The following is a 19,023-nucleotide window of genomic DNA, read 5'->3' on the forward strand; positions in this document are numbered from 1 at the left end:
CTTGTCCCTGTCATGGCATATCATTTCTGTCACTTATTACGCTCCGATTCGAACTCCGTTGCATTTATTTATGCACCGATTCGTTCCGGTGCGCCCAGCTTTTACGCCTCATTTCAGTACATGCTCCAAAGACAGGATTCATCTGTCGGCTTCATGGGCTCGTCCTCCGATTCTTGTCTTTGTCATGGGTTTCATTTCATTTCACCTATCACGTTCCGGTACGAATAGTCACGTTTGTGTACCAAATTCGTCTCGGCGTGCCCCAGGAATGGCCTCATTTCAGTACATGCTCCAGAAACCGTTTCGTGCTCGGTCGCAAGTCTGTGGCATGGCGATTCGGATCTCTGTCATGGCAGATTCACTCATTTCTCGGTCACATACCGCTCCCCGGTTTTAGTCCAGTTGATTCTTCAATGTTGGACTCCTATCGGGGGGCCTGGCTCATCAGCCTCATTTCATTGTCAAAAGCCAAGATATGCACGTTATTCTAAAAAAAACAACATTTCGTTTGGTTGTTCATTTCATTTATGTCATTTCATCTCATTTCTGATCTCACCTCCACTGCTTAGCTAGCCATCTCTGTTTAGGCATAGGAATCTCAAACAAACTTCACCTTCATCTCCTCAGGTCAGTCGAGTTTTCAGTAGGTCCAACCTGCACCTGGTAGGACGGTGCCTCCTTAGGTAAGGAAAAAAAAAAAGGAGGGAGGGATACGCTCATGAGCAGAAGCATCCTTCTCTTTAAAATATGTATTTTCCTTAGGAGTCTCCAACGAATCTTGTAATCCATGTCACCCTCATAGGTTCCATATAGGAGAAAACCCGGACCCGAGGACTTATAGGCTCGCCAGGCCTGGATTTTGCCACCATGTCCCGGGCTGGCAGCGAGGACCTCACGGCTCCGTTATCTCCATCTCCTCTCTCAGAGAGCGACAGTCAAAGGTCCTTCAGAGCATGGACCATCCCCAGGCTGACAGCCGAGTTAAGGCGCAGGGGTAGCAGGTATCTCTAGGGATACACCAATAGTGTACCCTTCTCATCTGGTGTCAGCTAACATCAGGAAGGACATCCTAGAGGGCAAGGACGTAAATCTGGCTTCTCTCCTCGTCTCCGTTCATGAGCTGGCGGAGAACAAAGCTTATACTTGGGGGGACGTGTCAGTGGTCCTCAAAACCAAAGACCCCAGGCTGGACAGGAAGCTTTCTGTCGCCGAGTTTACCTTGGCCTTCGGCATGTTGAGGGACATCATCTGCGCAGCTTCCCCCGGCAGGAGGGAGGAGCTGGATCGTTACCTCCATGTGGTAGTTGACCTGGGTTATAAATACGGCGGTTTTTCATTTTATGATTACCACCGCTCCTTCCCCGCTAAAGCGGCCGCCAGGCTCTCCCAGTTCCACACGCCTACTGACTGGAGTGTCATGGATACCGAGCTATTCTGCCGACACTTCGCGGGGCTACGGTCTCCTCTCTGTGCGATTTGCCAGTCGGCTACTCATACCGCGACTTGGTGCGCTAGCTCAGTGGCAGCCCCGCCCTTAGATGGTCCATCGACCTCAGGTTCTGCTCAGGGCCCACTGGCGCCAGCACGCCTGCCGCAGACAGATAAACTGGGGCGCCCGGTCAAAACCATGGGAGGTGCAGCAATCTGCAATAATTATAACAGCGGGTCATGTAATTTCAGTCAGTGCAGGCTGCTCCACGTGTGCACCCAGTGTCATAGAGCTCATCCCAGGCTTATGTGCGAGGTCAAACAGATTAAAAAGTCTTGACTAAGCCGGATCAACATTTCGTGGCTCAGTATCTACCTCATCAATCATCCTACCCCCTCACTATCTGCCTACCTAGTTCAGGGCTTCACTCAAGGCTTTCATACTGGACTTATCTCTCTCCCTCACCTCACGCACGAATGCCAGAACCTGCGGTCAGCAGCCACGGATGTACAAGCCATTGACCAACTGTTACAGTCAGAGCTAGACCAGGATTTCATCATAGGCCCTTTCACACAGCCCCCATTTAATACCTGGCGAGTCAGCCCTATTGGGCTTGTCAAGGGCAAGTTCTCTAATAAACTCAGATTGGTGTACGATTTGTCAGCGCCTCATTCCTCTATCCCCAGTCTTAATTCCCTTATCCCCTCTGAGGAGTTTTCCCTTAAATACACATCTGTAGACACGGCCATCCAGGCCATTCTCAAGTCTGGCACAGGAACCTGGCTCTCCAAGGCCGACATCTCGGACGCCTTCAAGCTTCTTCATATCCATCCATCCCTCTGGTGCTGGCATGGCATCAAGTGGAGGGAACTGTACTATTTTGCCACTAAACTAACGTTCGGGTCCAAGAGTAGCCCTTGGCTCTTCGACATGTTCGCGCAGACTCTCGCATGGATCTTGCTGCACGTAGCCCAGTGTCAGGCAGTCATACATTATTTGGATGACTTCCTGCTGATAGAGCCACCCGGCTCTCCTCCAGGAGATCTGGATAAGCTAAGGGTGGTCTTCAATAATCTTAACGTCCCCATTGCCGAGCACAAGGTGGAGGGGCCGTCGCAGGCCATCACCTTTCTCGGGATCAGCCTAGACACCAGCACTATGCAGGCCAGCCTCCCTCCGGATAAACTGACCAGCATCAGGACGGTCTTGAGGGACTTTACCCGCGCCAGAACTTGCACCAAGAGACAGTTACAGTCCCTGCTCGGCATGCTAAATTTTGCCATGCGCATCATCCCACAGGGTCGTGCATTCGTATCACGCCTGTTAGTCTTGCTGTCCCACGCACAGGACCCGGAGCAAGTCCTTAGCCTAGATCCTGCGGCTATAGCAGACCTTGCCATGTGGGAGGAATTTCTAACATCTTGGAATGGCGTGTCCCTGTTTATTCCCTCTGTGTCCTCCCTTTCACCCCAGGTGGTGACCGATGCAGCGGCCTCCACAGGCTTTGCGGCAATTTTTGGCCACCTCTGGCTCGCGGCCCCCTGGCCTCCTCAGCTACTGGCAATTCCCGGCTTCACCGAGACGTCCTCCCTGTTCGAATTGTACCCCATCGTAGCCGCTGCACATACATGGGGCCACAGTTGGTCAGGTCAAACGGTGACCTTTTCTACAGACAATCTGGCCACTGCAGAGATCGTTAATAAAGGCAGGTCCAAGTCTCTAGCGATTATGTCCTTCCTGCGGCGGCTGGTCCAGCTCTCGTTATTATTTCAGTTCAACGTTCATTGTTCCTTTGTCCCCGGTAAATTCAATCAGGCAGCGGATGCCCTCTCCCGCTTTAACTTAGTTTCATTTTTTGATCAGGTGCCCGGAGCCGGACCAACATCAGCAGCTATCCCGGACTGGTCTCAACTGACCCTGGATTAGCCCCACACCTATTAGCAGCAACTCAACTCATCAATCACTCCCTCTCAGGCAATACCCGCAAGGCCTATCAATCGGCCTGGAGGGCCTTTAACCGCTTTATGTCATATCACCGCTCAGAGTCCTCCCGGGTCAAACAAGTCCTGGCCTTCATTTCTTACTGCCACTCGGAGTTGGCGTTATCCTTTAACACGATCCGGTTATACCTGGCCGGGGTACAACATTTCACATCCCTCCAGGACCCTACCGAACCCTCCTTGTTCACTTTCCACGCCGTTCGGGCTGTCATGCGTGGCATTCAGAAGCTCCAGCCTATGGCCTGCACCAAACGGCTGCCCATCACAGGAGACATTTTCAGAGACATGTCAGATGTTCTGGCCACTTCACCTTTCGGTCTTCACACTAGTGTCGTCTTACAGGCAGCCATACACCTGGCCTTCTACGGGTTCCTACGGCCAGGTGAGTTTACCTCTAGTAGCCCCTCAGCACGCATGCTGTGCAAGCACCACCTGGTCAGGTATGAAGACCATTTTATCCTTCACATAGCAGTCTCCAAGACACAGCAGCTTGGCTCAGGCACGGACATACACTTTTATAAGACCAACAACCGCTGGTGCCCGGTCGCCATTCTCACCCGCTTGTTGACCCTTCTGGCCGATCAACCAGGAACTGGCCCGCTTCTGCCATTTCACGCTAAGCCGCTGAACGCTGCCCAGTTCATGAAACATGTCAGGATACTCCTGGGCATCCTTCACCTCAATCCTGCTCACTACTCTGGACATTCATTTCGTATCGAAGCAGCTTCAACTGCCTCCCGCCAAGGGGTCCCGGACCATGTTATTAAGAAGTTGGGTAGATGGAAGTCTACCTGTTTTGCCCGTTACATACCCAATCCGCAAGTAGAGATGGCCCAGGCCTTTGTCAAGCTCACCCAGTAACAAACTTGTACCAATAAAATGCATCCCCTACCTGAATGTTTTTGCCCCCTTATTCTGGTATACCGTACGTTAGACCAGGGCACACTTTCAGGTCCATTTCAAGTAAAGCGAGTTTATGTTAACCTTGTTTGTCATCCTTATCCGTATCGGTCAGAGGGCTCTGGACCATAAATAGAAAGGCCAGTATGGTGGCCTGGAATTATGGGTGGAGCCCGGGGGAGTATATAGCCAGCCCGTGCGCCTGTCTTCCTCGTCGGTTCCGGTGCGCGATACCCACCCACCCATCCCCTTTCAGGGCATTTCTCAAGCATCATACTCCTCATGAGAGTACTCATTTCACTCCATTTCATATTCATTTCATTATCACCCACTTCTCTATCTAAGGTATGCCCCCTTATTCTGGTATACCGTACGTTAGACCAGGGCACACTTTCAGGTCCATTTCAAGTAAAGCGAGTTTATGTTAACCTTGTTTGTCATCCTTATCCGTATCGGTCAGAGGGCTCTGGACCATAAATATATATATGTGTAACAAAGTGGTGAGCTGCATGTAATGCAATGCGTACGCAACCATCCAGTGTTCCCCCATCCAACAGTGACACATAAAATGCAACATAAGGGATGTGACACAGGTACTCTTGAACTGTCCTTCATTCACTTAATTCTACTGATTCTACTATTGCTCCAGTGTGGATTTAAAGCGGAGTTCCACCTATATAAAAGTCAGTAGCTACAAAAAGTGTAGCTGCTGACTTTTAATAATCAGACGCTCGATGAAGGCAAACGAAGCCCGGCTCTTCTCCCCCTCCTCTTCTTGGCACCGGCATTGTGACTGTTGGGTGGTTCCACAGCTGGGCACACACTGCGCATGCGTGAGCCGTGCTGCACGCGGTGACTGCCCTGGCAATCTTCTGAGACCTGTGACATGTCCCAGAAGATTGCACAGAGGAAGGGGGGAGAGGAGAACTTCCTTCCGACTCTGCAGAGCCCTAGGAGGTAGTGGGAGCTCAGCTGGGTGCCTCTAAAAAGAGGGTATCTGCTCTCCCCCCCAAAAAATATGACTTGCCAAATATGTCATGTCTGGGGGTCACAGCACTTAAAGTGGAAGTTCCTTTTTTGGGTGGAACTCTGCTTTAAGTGAGCTAAAGAAAAAGCAAGAGTACCTATGCTGCGTTCCATCTGTGTTATATATACTGTATATTTTATATTTTCTCATTACATTATCAGCATGTGCTTTCTAAATGTGCCTTGCTTTCCACATCTTGAGGTTTACCCGGCAGAGTCTGTTTGGTTAAGAATAGAATTTCAGCTTTTTCTAATGAGTGGCATATCTGTGCTGACATTTACCTTTTCCTAGGCTTTAGGCTCACAGAAGGAAAGTGAGTGAAGTGTTTTATCTTCACAATAAGAAAGGGGTTTCTTCAAGCAATGATGCAATTTGGTAATGCTGGCATGTGCCCGATGATTCATGGGAAGTGTGAACAATGGTTAGCACTTCTGCCTGGCAGCACTAGGGTCATCGGTTCAAATCCCAACCACGGCACTACCTGCCTGGAGTTTGCATGTTCTTCCTGTGCCCTGCATGGGTTTCCTCCCACACTCCATAGACATGCTAGTGGGTTAATTGGATCCTGTCTACATTGGCCTTAGCATGTGCATGTATACATGTGAGTTAGGGACCTTAGATTGTAATCCTATGGGGGCAGGGACTGATGTAGATGTGCAGTATATACAGTTCCTTGAAAAAGTATTCATGCCCCTTGAAACTTTCCACATTTTGTCATGTTACAGCCAAAAACGTAAATGTATTTTATTGGGATTTTGTGATAAACCAACACAAAGTGGTATGTAATTGTGAGGTGGAAGAACAATGATAAATGATTTCCAACATTTTTTACAAATAAATATGTGAAAAGAGTGGTGTACATTTGTATTCAGCCCCCCTGAGTCAGTACTTTGTAGAACCACCTTTCACTGCAATTACAGATGCAAGTCCTTTTGGGTAAGTCTCTACCAGCTTTGCACATCTAGAGAGTGACATTTTTGCCCATTCTTCTTTGCAAAATAGCTCAAGCTCTGTCAGATTGGATGCAGAGCGTCTGTGAACAGCAATTTTCAAGTCTTTCCACGAATTCTCAATTGGATTTAGGTCTGGGCTTTGACTGGGTCATTCTAACACATGAATATGCTTTGATCTAAACCATTCCATTGTAGCTCTGGCTGTATGTTTAGGGTTGTTTTCCTGCTGGAAGGTGAACCTTTGACCAGTCTCAGGTCTTTTGCAGACTCTGACAGGTTTTCTTCTAAGATTGCTCTGTATTTGGCTTCATCCGTCTTCTCATCAACTCTGACCAGCTTCCCTGTCGCTGCTGAAGAAAAGCATCCCCACAACATGATGCGGCCACCACCATGTTTCACGGTGGGGATGGTGTATTCAGGATGATGTGCAGTGTTAGTATTTTGCCACACATAGCATTTTGCTTTTAGGCCAAAAAGTTAAATTTTGGTCTCATCTGACCAGAGCACCTTCTTCTACATGTTTGCTGTGTCTCCCACATGGCTTCTCTCAAACTGCAAACGGGACTTCTTATGACTTTCTTTCAACAATGGCTTTCTTCTTGTCACTCTTCTATAAAGGTCAGATTTGTGGAGTGCACGACTAATAGTTGTCCTGTGGACAGATTCTCCCACCTGAGCTGCGGATCTCTGCAGCTCCTCCAGAGTTACCATGGGCCTCTTGGCTGCTTCTCTGATTAATGCTCCTCTTGCCCGGCCTGTCAGTTTAGGTGGGCAGCCATGTCTTGATAGGTTTGCAGTTGTGCCATACTCCCATTTTCGGATGATGGATTGAACAGTGCTCCGTGAGATGTTCAAAGCTTGGGATTTTTTTTATAACCTAACCCTGCATTAAACATGTCTACAACTTTATCCCCGACCTGTCTGGTGTGTTCCTTGGCCTTCATGATTCTGTTTGTTCACTAAGGTTTTCTAGCAAACCTCTGAGGGCTTCACAGAACAGCTGTATTTATAGTGAGATTAAATTACACACAGGTGGACTCTATTGACTTCTGAAGGCAATTAGATCCACTAGATTTTACTTAGGGGGATCAGAGTAAAGGGGGCTGAATAGAAATGCACACCACACTTTTTACATATTTATTTGTAAAAAACTTTGAAAAACATTTATCATTTTCCTTTCACTTCACAATTATGTCACTTTGTGTTGGTCTATCGCATAAAAGCCCAATAAAATACATTTACATTTTTGGTTATAACATGACAAAATGTGGAAAAGTACCTGTAATAAATAAATAAAATAATGGCAGATTCACTTTAATATGTAAGCAGGTTGTTTTAAAAAATCATGTCTAAGCATGTCTAAAAAATCCCCAAAATTCTGAAAAGGGATTTATTTATTTTAATGGTATAACTTAAACATTATTAAAGCGGCATTAAGCCCAAAACCAAAAATGTAATATATGTGAGAACAGTATATATACTGTTCTCACCCAGTGATCTGCCCATGAACATACCTTCTGTATTAGCGTGCCCCCACTCTGTATGAATGGGCATAGGGAGCAAATTTGGGCGGAGGAGAGTGTTAGATTAACTAACAGTTTTACATAAACACGGTAAATAAAAGCAGATCATTTAAAGCGCCCATGCCAGTATTAAACGGTTTGTCTCAACCCTTTAACTGCAAGAGAGCTTTTCTGTTGAAAAACAACAGACTTACTGGCTGGATCGCCAGTTGAAAATAAGAAGAAAGAAAGCCTAAAAAGGGAGGAGGGAGCCGCTCCTGGTTTTGATAGGTACCCGCTCCCACTTCCAGATGACTGGCGCAGCTCGGCCCCACTCCTCCTTTCCCCACCGCCGGGCCATTCACAAACCACAGCGCGCTTCACGCATGTGCGCATTAGGTAGCCAGCTGTGAAGCCCTTACAAGAAATGGCGGCGGCATCACCCGAGAGCAGATTGAAAAATCAGCTGGGGTGAAGACTCCGCTGGATTCCAGGACGGGTAAGTGTCCTAATATTAAAAGTCAGCAGCTACAGTATTTGTAGCTGCTGACCTTGAATTTTTTTCTGAAGGAGCCTGGAGCTCCACTTTAATCGAAGGCAACACAGTACACAACTCTGCCAAACTGGCTGTCAGTAAATCTCACCCAGTGCTGCTCTGCTGCCACCATGTGGACAGTTTCTTGTACAGCAGCATTAGAGCATTTTCTGATGGTGATCGGCATAGCCTCTGTATTTCTCCGAGCAGGTGTTTTTATATTTGGATGCCCATCATAAACTCTTTATATTTTTATCTTGTATGTCTATGAAAGTAATGCCAATACTTTGATCTTGGATTTTTTTCAATTAAAGAATGCACTACAGGGCAGTGAGAGGATGATAAGAAATAAATATACATATAATTATCTGTAATTGTATAACATATACCGTAAGCATCTGTACTTTTGAATTAAAAAAAAAATATATATATATTTAAAAAGCGCCTTTTAGTTAATATATGATTAAGGGTAGAAAACCCACTCCTACCCACTGTTTTTAAGTTTTGCAGGGCTGCTGCTAATTGCTCATTGCCTTAGAAAGGGCTTTCTCATTGATGACCATTATTCATCCATGAACATTTTTCAAAATTTCTATAGGATATAAAAATAGGAAAACTTCTTTAATCTATAGTTAATCTATTATTTTCAAAGCCTGGATACAATAATAAAATTGGGGTATGACTTTGTATTTGGTGTTCTGATCATTTGTTACTTTACTTCAAAGGAAATGTAACAAATTCTGGGCCTCCGAAAAAAAGACATAAAGGTTGGTCTCCAGAGTTCCCTTCCTCCACAGACTCAGGCTTCCTGCAAAACAGCACAATTACTGGTGGAAAAGTTGGTAAGTATACAATTGTGTATTTTTATTTTTATATTTTTAGGGCCATTAGGAAATGATCTGTTTGTTTAAAAAAAGAAAAGAAGGTATAATCTTTATCTAACATTCCTAGATTTAGTCCTTTAAAAAATAAAACACACCCAGATATACCTAGTGTATGTCTATTTTAGATAAAGATATATGGAATTGTTTGCATCTTTCACTGTACTATGGTATTTTGCTGTAATTCACATTAGTCCCTACCCTCAGTAAAATAACTTCTAACTTGCAGGGTCTTTATTTTATAAGTTACTGGAAAACATGGTTCTCTAGCTTGTGATATGTAGGGATGAGTGAACTGGGCAAAGCTTCGTTCACGGGAAATTCAGCAAACCCAATGGGAAGTCCATGAACCCCAAATATAGTGCAGAACCCTATTGAAGTTGATGGAAAATTTTCTGGCCTTTTTCAAGGCTAAAAACTATTGTTGAAAAGGGCTGGGCACTGCCACAGAGGACATGTACCAATGCAAAAAGATTTATGTAAAAAATTAAATAAAAAATTATATATAATATATATATATATATATATATATATATATATATATGTATGTGTGTGTGTGTGTGTGTGTGTGTGTGTGTGTGTATATATATATATATATATATATATATATATATATATATATATATATGTATGTATATATATATTATTCCGCAGGGAGGGGGCATTTTCATGTAGCTTTAATCACTTCACCTCCGGACCATTTGGCTGGAAAAAGACCAGAGCGTTTTTTTGTGATTCGGCACTTCGTCGATTTAACTGACAATTGCGCAGTCGCACGACGTGGCTCCCAAACTTAGTTGACGTCCTTTTTTTCCCACAAATAGAGCTTTCTTTTGGTGGTATTTGATCATCTCTACAGTTTTTATTTTTTGCGTTATAAACAAAAAAAGCAACAATTTTGAAAAAAATCTTTTTTTTTTACTTTTTGCTATAATAAATATGCCCAAAAAATATATAAAAAAACTTTTTTTCCCTCAGTTTAGGCTGATATGTATTCTTCTACATATTTTTGGTAAAAAAAATTGCAATAAGCAGTTATTGATTGGTTTGCGCAAAAGTTATAGCTTCTACAAAATAGGGGATAGTTTTATGGTATTTTTATTAATAATTTTTTTTTTACTAGTAATGGCGGCGATCAGCGATTTTTATCGTGACTGCAACATTATGGCGGACACATCGGACACTTTTGGTGCTGCTTTGGGACCATTCACATTTATACAGCGATCAGTGTGATTAAAAATGCATTGATTACTGTGTAAATGTGACTGGCAGTGAATGGGGTCAACCACTAGGGGGTGCTGTAGGAGTTAAGTGTGTCCTAGAGTGAGAGAGAGAGATGTGCATGATGTCATAAGCCTAGGCTAATGACCAGACAAGAAACAGGAAGTGGGCTGTATAAGGTATTTACTGGCAGAAAAAATATGTTTTACTACCCAAGGGTAAAACAACAAGGGCAGAGGATTTAATAGATGAAAAGATGAAAAAATGACTGAAGGTCTGTTTTAAGATCAGACTTCTTAAAAGAACCTATTTCAATCATGTTTATAAAACAGGCAGGGTTTTTAATATAGAAATTAGATAATCTCCTTACCCAGACACCCAAAATAGTGTTCTCATTTAAAAGAATACCTGTTCAGCAACAATGTAGCATTGCAGTTGTATAGCAGACATGTTATTATTAAATTATCCACCTACCCCCCACATTGCCCTTCTTTATCTCCCCAATTACCATGTTAATGATCCGTAGGATTCAAAGACATGAGTTTCGTGGTCCGCAAGGTCCAAAATTTTGGCAACCACTGTCATAACTGGAAGTCTGGGTTTCTCAGGGGGACCTGTAATGTTTGGCACTGCAAATATAAGATGTGGCACTCTCGGGTGCCAATGATGCAGCTGTAATGTTACTTTGTTTTTGAACAAGTTTGTTACAAATTTTATTTTAGATCATTGTGAATTGAGATAAACCAACAGTTTTTTGTCCTTTCACTGTTATTTAATCACCCTGACTGTGACATGAAGTCTTAGCCCTCATACACACAGTCGGACATTCCGACCACAAAATCCGTCTGATTTTTTCCGACAGATTTTTTCCGACAGATTTTGTCCAAAACTGGTGTTGCATACACACGGTCGGACAAAGTTATCGGAAAATCCAATAGTTTGGAACATGATGACGTTCGTTTGTTACGACAGGACTACGTTCAGGCTAGTAGCCAATAGCTTTGGTCTTGTAATTTGATCTGAGCATGCGTGCCACTTTGTCCGATCGGAATTCTCTACCATGTTGATGGTACCATGCTGATCATGTTGTCGGAAAATTTTATATCCAGCTCTAAAACTTGTTGGTTGGACATTCCAATGGAAAAAGTCCGATGGAGCCCACACACGGTCGGATTATCCGACAACACGGTCCAATCGGACATTTTCCGTCGGAATTTCCGACCGTGTGTACAAGGGCTAAGAAGGAAAGCATCTACTGGTTCATAAAGCAGATTTTTGTCTTTCCTGTTTCAGATTAGGTCAGCTAAGACACACGAGAAAAAATGACCACACACAGCCTCTATATTTTTATTATTTTTCATATCCCCTAACTATTAGAACCAGGGTTATTGTTTTCGGATATTTCATTGGGACTATAGTTACATATTATGTAAGTTGAATAAATACACAAGTCCATCAATTCCAACCTATGTGTGATTATATGTCAGTATTACATTGTATATCCTTGTATGTTGCGGTCGTTCAGGTGCTTATCTAATAGTTTTTGGAAACTATTGATGCCCCCTGCTGAGACCACCGCCTGTGGAAGGGAATTCCACATCCCCACCGCTCTTACAGTAAAGAACCCTCTACGTAGTTTAAGGTTAAACCTCTTTTCTTCTAATTTTTTTCCTGAGGACTGATGCCCAGAACTGGACAGCATACTCTAGGTGCGGCCGGACCAGAGTCTTGTAGAGCAGGAGAATTATTGTTTTATCTCTTGAAAAATCCCTTTTTAATGCATGCCAATATTCTGTTTGCTTTGTTAGCAGCAGCTTGGCATTGCATGTCATTGCTGAGCCTATCATCTACTAGTAACCCCAAGTCCTTTTCCATCCTAGATTCCTCCAAAGGTTCTCCCCCCAGTGTATAGATTGCAGTCATATTTTTGCCACCCAAATGCATTATTTTACATTTTTCTACATTAAACCTCATTTGCCATGTAGTTGTCCACCCCATTCATTTGTTTAGATCTTCTTGCAAGGTTTGCACATCCTGCGGAGAAGTTATTGCCCTGCTTAGCTTTGTACTGTCCGCAAATACAAGATTGAACTGTTTACACCATCCTCCAGGTCATTTATGAACAAATTATATGTTTGATGATCAGTTATGGACAAGTAAAAGCGAATGAATGTTGTTCTTTTGAGTGTAGTTTTTCTTTAATGTGATTTATTGAAATTTTTATTATATTTTAGATTCTTTATCTCAGCTCTGTGCTCCAGCATCCACTGCTGGGAACGTACTCGCTTCTTCTCTGGTGGCTACAGGAGAGCCAGTCTCTGTCCCTGACAACCTTTTTAAGTCATGCATGATCACTCCGGTCATATTTAAAGGTGTGTATTCCACTGATTTAAAATATACCTGCCAGTAAAATATTCTTCCTTCACTGGAATGAGGGCTAAATGTGCTCTACTATGCAAATACCACATACTGCAGAAATTCCCCAGCAATGGTGAAAGCTACTTTTGCATTTCTATCCTTCATAGGATTCAGGCGGTGCAAGGCGCTTCTGAAAAAATGTTGGAATTTTGCATATTAGAGATCTTAAAGGGTGCATGCATGGGTGATCAAGAAGAGACCTAGACATATGATCAGGCCCCATTAAGTGCCTGCATTTAAGTGGTAAGGGTTATTTTTAAACTGTGTATTGTAAAGGGTAATGTAACCTATAATTATAATTTCAGGTTTTGGTAGATGGCAAAAAGTTAAACCACTTGACAATTTCTTATATGTTTTGATCACTTTGACATCAAACAGGTGAGATCTTCTAATAGGAACATTTTTTGTAGTGAGAGGATTTATGCTGCACATGCGCAGCTAAGTGTATAGTGCAAGCAGGCAAGTAAGAATACTTTAATGCAGAAGAGACATAGCAGGACTCTTCTGTAATAAAAAGCCTGCCCGTGCGCTATTTTTCTTTACATTTTGCTTAGAGGTGCACCAAAATTTCGACCACCAAAACATATCGGCTGAAAATTGTGTTTTTTTAATTTGGCCAAAAGAAGAAAAGGTGCCAATAATGGCACCAAGAAGGGGGCGGACCACCCCGGGTGGCGCACATTGGGGGGGTGTTATTCTGGTGCGCGCCAGTCCTCCCCTCCCTCCTCCTCTCCTTGCCACGCAGATCGGCATTCTCCCTGTGTCACAGGTCGCTGTAACAAACTCTCATATCCTGTGATAGGCGGCACACTGATCCAATGCTGGGAAATGGAATCCAGTGTGACGTCTATCAAAGGAGGTGGGACTTTGTTACTGGGCCGCCCAGCTGGGCAATTTAAATTCAGCTCCATGACACAGGGGGAGATCACTACTCTGTGGAAGGCTGCATCTGATGGGCACTGGCAAGGATGCATCTGATGAGCACTGGTAGGCTGCATCTGATGGGCACTGGTAGGCTGCACCTGATGGGCACTGGTAGGCTGCATCTGATGGGCACTGGTAGGCTGCATCTGATGGGCACTGGCAAGGCTGCATCTGATGGGCACTGGCAAGGCTGCATCTGATGGGCACTGGCAAGGCTGCATCTGATGGGCACTGGCAAGGCTGGATTTGATGGGCACTGGTAGGCTGCATTTGATGTGCACTGGTAGGCTGCATTTGATGTGCACTGGTAGGCTGCATTTGATGTGCACTGGTAGGCTGCATTTGATGTGCACTGGTAGGCTGCATTTGATGGGCACTGGTAAAGCTGAATTTGATGGGCACTGGTGGGGCTGCATTTGATGGTTCCTGGTGCAGCTGCATTTGATAGATACTGGTGAGGCTGAATTTGATGGGCACTTAAACTGCATTTGATGGGCACTTAGGCTGCATTTGATGGGCTCTGATGAGGCTACATTCATCTCTTGTATCATGTCTGCAGTCTCTGACCATTTCCTGTACTATATCTGCAGTCTCAGATCATCTCCTGCATTATGTCTGCTAGAGGTGCATCAAATATAAATCTTGCTAATACTACTAGCAATGTTTTTAAAGTGTAAGTTCTCCTTTACAGAAAAATCTGTAAGGTGAACTTACATAGGACCCCCTCTTAACCCCCCCCCCCCCCCCCAGTCCCGCTGACCTGCAGGTGGCAATCTCCTGTTCTGAGCCCTGGTATAGCCACCTTTAGGGCTCAGGGTTTTCTAAGCCCCGGAGCTGCGAGGCGGAAATACTGGTTCTCAGAACGGATGATCGCCACGCATCAGTGGGACAGGGGGTGGGGTGAGGAGGGGGTCCTGTGTAAGTTCACCTTACAAATTTGACATGATACAAGAGATGTTTTAAGACTGTGGACATGATACAATAATGGCCAAAAATACATTTATATTCATTTAAATTTATGATAATAATTAATAAGTCAAATATAAAACAATTATATATAAAAATAAAAAATTTTTTAAAACTGTCATCATGCATTTTCGGTTTTGGCACCAAAATTTCCATTCGGGAAAACTTCTAATTTTGATTAAAGGATAAGTTCACCTTTGGGAACATGTTACTTGTTCCACCCATTTTTAGGGTGGAACATGTAACGTGTTCCCACTGCTGCAGTTGCCACCCACTGTCCTCTCTCCCTGTGACAGCAGTATGGGTAGAATTTCCGCTCCGCCCACTTGGCCATGCCATTCATTCACAGAGTTCTGTGAATGAATGAACTATAGGAACCGATATCCTTTGTGGATGATGGCTTGTAAGTTGTCAATGAGCTACCATAGCACTGTTGAGCACCGTGGTGGTTCATTGAGTGTTCCTGTCAGTGTAAAACTTGCCTATGGTGTACGGGGCAGACAACTTACACTCACAGTCTGTTGGGTTTCTGCATGGCATCAGCGATCTGCTAATCCCTGGTGTAATGCTTTCCAGGCTCCAAAAAAAAAAATCCCAGTAAATTTTAATTTTTTTACCTGCAAAAAAATGGACATTTATTATTATTTATTTTTTTAAAGTGAACTTGTCCTTTAAAATTCCACTTTAAGGAAATCTAACTAAAGTGTAAAAAAACAAAACGAAATTGAAAAACCAAAATAAAAAACCTTAACAGTGGTTGAATCATGTCCTTCTTTTTCCAAAAGTAAAACAAAATACAGTTTGGGTATTATTTATACTTGAAGTATTGTAAAAGCTACACGTGTTGATATTGTTTTTATGTTTTTGCAGGTCATGGAAACTTCCCTTACCTTTGTGGCAATGTGAGCGATGTTATTGTGAGCCCTCTCCTATATAACTGCTACAAGAACTCCCAAGCTGTGCCCAAGACCTATGAACAGTATGGGCCTACCACCATTCAGCCTATTTCAGAGGAAATGCAGCTTTTGCTGACAGTTTATTATCTTGTCCAGCTTGGTAAGTAAAGACCTGTAATTATTTCAACATATTTAGCCTCAGTCCAGTGCTCCTAGTCTGGAGTTTACATTTAATATGCAACACACTCCGTGTTCTTACTGCACACCCTATCTATTTCAGCTTAGTGGAATAACACCCACCCAACACCTCTATAATCCTAAAGTGCACTCCAATCATAAAATAAAACTAACTAAATAACACAAATAAAAAAGCAATAAGCAATACATGTCCCTCAAAGCTGAAACATTAATCCTTATAATTAAATGAAATCAAATGTTCACATTTGTCAGTGTCCAATTGTATCTTCAGTGCTTAGCAATTAAAAAGTGCTCAATCCTTAATAAAAGTTCTCTAAAAATGAATATGCATGCATCAGCTGAGCTTTCCCTCTGAAATGGATTGTCATCAGACCACACCACATGCAGTGGCAGCTGGTGCCCGCCTACCTGCTTGTTCGCCTGCCCGCTCGCCACCCGCACTTACCCCATCCAGGTCGCAGGCTTCTCATCCCGGCCAATCCTGGTGCTTTTCCTCGCGGCCAATCTTGTCTTAGGACCGGCTTTCTGTCCTGATTGGCTGGGAGGAGAAGCAAGAAGACAATAGCGAATGTTGATTCACTAATGTCACAAGTGGGTGGACCTAGGGTGCCTTTTTGAAGCCAATTAGACTAGCCTCAGGCTCTAATCATGTGTCCTGCACCCCTAATAGACCGGCCCCGCTGATCACATGGTATAATGACTCTCTCATTTTCTGTTACAATTCTAAAATACACTGCTGACACCACCCTGTCCCCAGGCTGTTGATTAGACAGTAAAGGAACAGCACCAGACAGATAAGGCCATCTCTCTGCTTTCTCTTCCTAACAGTATTTTCCTTGTCAGCATATTTGCATGCAGCACACCTGATTGACTCTTAATGCTGCTTCTCCTTCTCCTAGTTTGAGTGCTGCTGTACAAGGGTATAAACAATGCTGATATCAGGTACTTACATTAGTTGCATTAAAAAATGCAGTTAATGATTTATTATTTAATATATAAATGTGCTGGCTTTAGGTCCACAAGCTCAGGAGTGTTGGCCAGAACGCTGTTACTCGTATTTCTAAACATGTTTGGAGTGTAGAAGATGAGCTGTAAATATATTAAACTATTCTCTTGTTTCAGCTCCAGACCAGGTGCCTCTAATAGAAGATCTAGAACAGATATTCATGCGATCCTGGCGGGAGACACACCTCGCCGAAATTCGCCAGTACCAACAAACCATGTCGCAGGCCTTACCTCACTTCCCGAGTCCGATTACATCAGTGACCGCCTCTCAGCTGCCCTGGTTGGCTGGTCTGGCTGCCAGTTCTTGCAATGAGAGTGTGAAGATCATTGAGTGCAGCTATTCCTTAGCAGAAGGGCTGTCTGAGATGTTTAAACTGCTGGTGGAAGGAAAACTGACCAAGACCAACTATGTTGTAATAATCTGCACGTCAAGACCCAACTGCATAGACTCCTGCATTGCTATAACAGGTAGGTTGGATCGTCTGTTGACATCTGACTTAAAAGTATTGATTTGGTGGGATATTCCTAAAAACCTTTCAAGTTTTCGTAGATTGATATGATGGGATTTTAACGTTGGATGCATGAATGACATGTAAACCAAAATCTGAACAAAGCTGAGGCGGTGGCATGAGAGAGAATGTTTCAACTTTTTGAAGTAAAGATTGTTTCTCCATGTGGACAAAGTGCAATATAAATGCATTAAATAAAAAAAAGTGAAAATGGGAGGAGAACCCAGTCATGTGACCTGTCAAAGTCACGTAACGGTCTCCTTTATTTACGTTTTCTCTGCTGCCTTAAGAGAAAAAGAGAACTCCATAAGATGCCACAGGCTCATACCAGAACTATAAAATTTGCAGGCCACTGTGGCGTAACCTTGCAAATGAGTCCCCTAGTGAGTATACATGTAGGAAGTGAACTCCGTGCATCTGATTTACTTACCGGGTGCATTTCTGACCTAACTCAGTTAAAGAGGGCTCACATTGATCATTTAGTCATATGCAAGAGGAGTCGATAATTTTTAATTTCTGCCCATGACTGAACATTCAGAGTGACTTGGCTAAATCAAAATATCCTCCTTTAGTAAATGACCCCTGCTGATTGAATCCCGGCCCTCATAAAGTCTCATTTTTATTTTGCAAGATTGCATTAAATCTAGGTTGGTGAAAGTCACGATCTGCTTAGGTGATCTTTACTTCAGGTTCATTTATATCACTAGAGGGCTCTGCTTTTATGGTCAACCTCTTTTTAGGCTGAAAAGGCTAAGAATGAATTAATGTTAACAATAAGTTAACTCTTAGCAGCTTTGCCCATTTACAGGTACGTAGTGTTTATTATTTTATACATAGTTAAACACTGTCCTTTTATTACCATGGGCAGGTAAACTTCTGACTATCCATGGCTAGTTCAACAGTTTAGGTGATGGATTCTCTTTTTCCTCTCTTACTCCAAAAATTGTGTAAATATTACCTGTTACAGTGACTTGCGAAAGTATTCGGCCCCTTTGAACTTTTCAACCTTTTGCCACATTTCAGGCTTCAAACATAAAGATATAAAATTTTAATTTTTTGTGAAGAATCAACAAGTGGGACACAATTGTGAAGTGGAACGAAATCTATTGGATAATTTAAACTTTTTTAGCAAATAAAAAACTGAAAAGTGGTGCGTGCAAAATTATTCAGCCCCTTTACTTTCAGTGCAGCAAACTCACTCCAGAAGTTCAGCGAGGATCTCTGAATGATCCAATGTTGTCCTAAATGACTGATAGTGATAAATAGAATCCACCTGTGTGTAATCAAGTCTCTGTATAAATGCACCTGCTCTGTGATAGTCTCAGGGTTCTGTTGAAAGCGCAGAGAGCATCATGAAGACCAAGGAACACACCAGGCAGGTCCGTAATACTGTTGTGGAGAAGTTTAAAGCCGGATTTGGATACAAAAAGATTTCCCAAGCTTTAAACATCCCAAGGAGCACTGTGCAAGCGATCATTTTGAAAGGAGTATCAGACCACTGCAAATCTACCAAGACCTGGCCGTCCCTCTAAACTTTCAGCTCAGACAAGGAGAAGACTGATCAGAGATGCAGCCAAGAGGCCCATGATCACTCTGGATGAACTGCAGAGAACTACAGCTGAGGTGGGAGAGTCTGTCCATAGGACAACAATCAGTCGT

General features: G+C 43.4%; 1 protein-coding gene across 1 annotated transcript in view; it reads left to right on the forward strand.

Annotated features, from left to right (window-relative positions):
* The window catches only part of GREB1 (growth regulating estrogen receptor binding 1), a 233,680-nt gene that overhangs the window by 116,687 nt on the left and 97,970 nt on the right, over window positions 1-19,023 (forward strand). The window contains exons 8-11 of the mRNA XM_077488799.1: window positions 9,072-9,188; window positions 12,683-12,820; window positions 15,627-15,812; window positions 16,973-17,323. Of these exons, the coding sequence (XP_077344925.1) occupies window positions 9,072-9,188; window positions 12,683-12,820; window positions 15,627-15,812; window positions 16,973-17,323 (792 nt within the window). The remainder of the gene's footprint in view (window positions 1-9,071; window positions 9,189-12,682; window positions 12,821-15,626; window positions 15,813-16,972; window positions 17,324-19,023) is intronic.

The sequence above is a fragment of the Lithobates pipiens genome, unplaced genomic scaffold (assembly GCF_037356315.1).
Source record: "Lithobates pipiens isolate NorthernLeopardFrog02 unplaced genomic scaffold, aLitPip1_a1.2 Scaffold_18, whole genome shotgun sequence".
Lineage (NCBI taxonomy): Eukaryota > Metazoa > Chordata > Amphibia > Anura > Ranidae > Lithobates > Lithobates pipiens.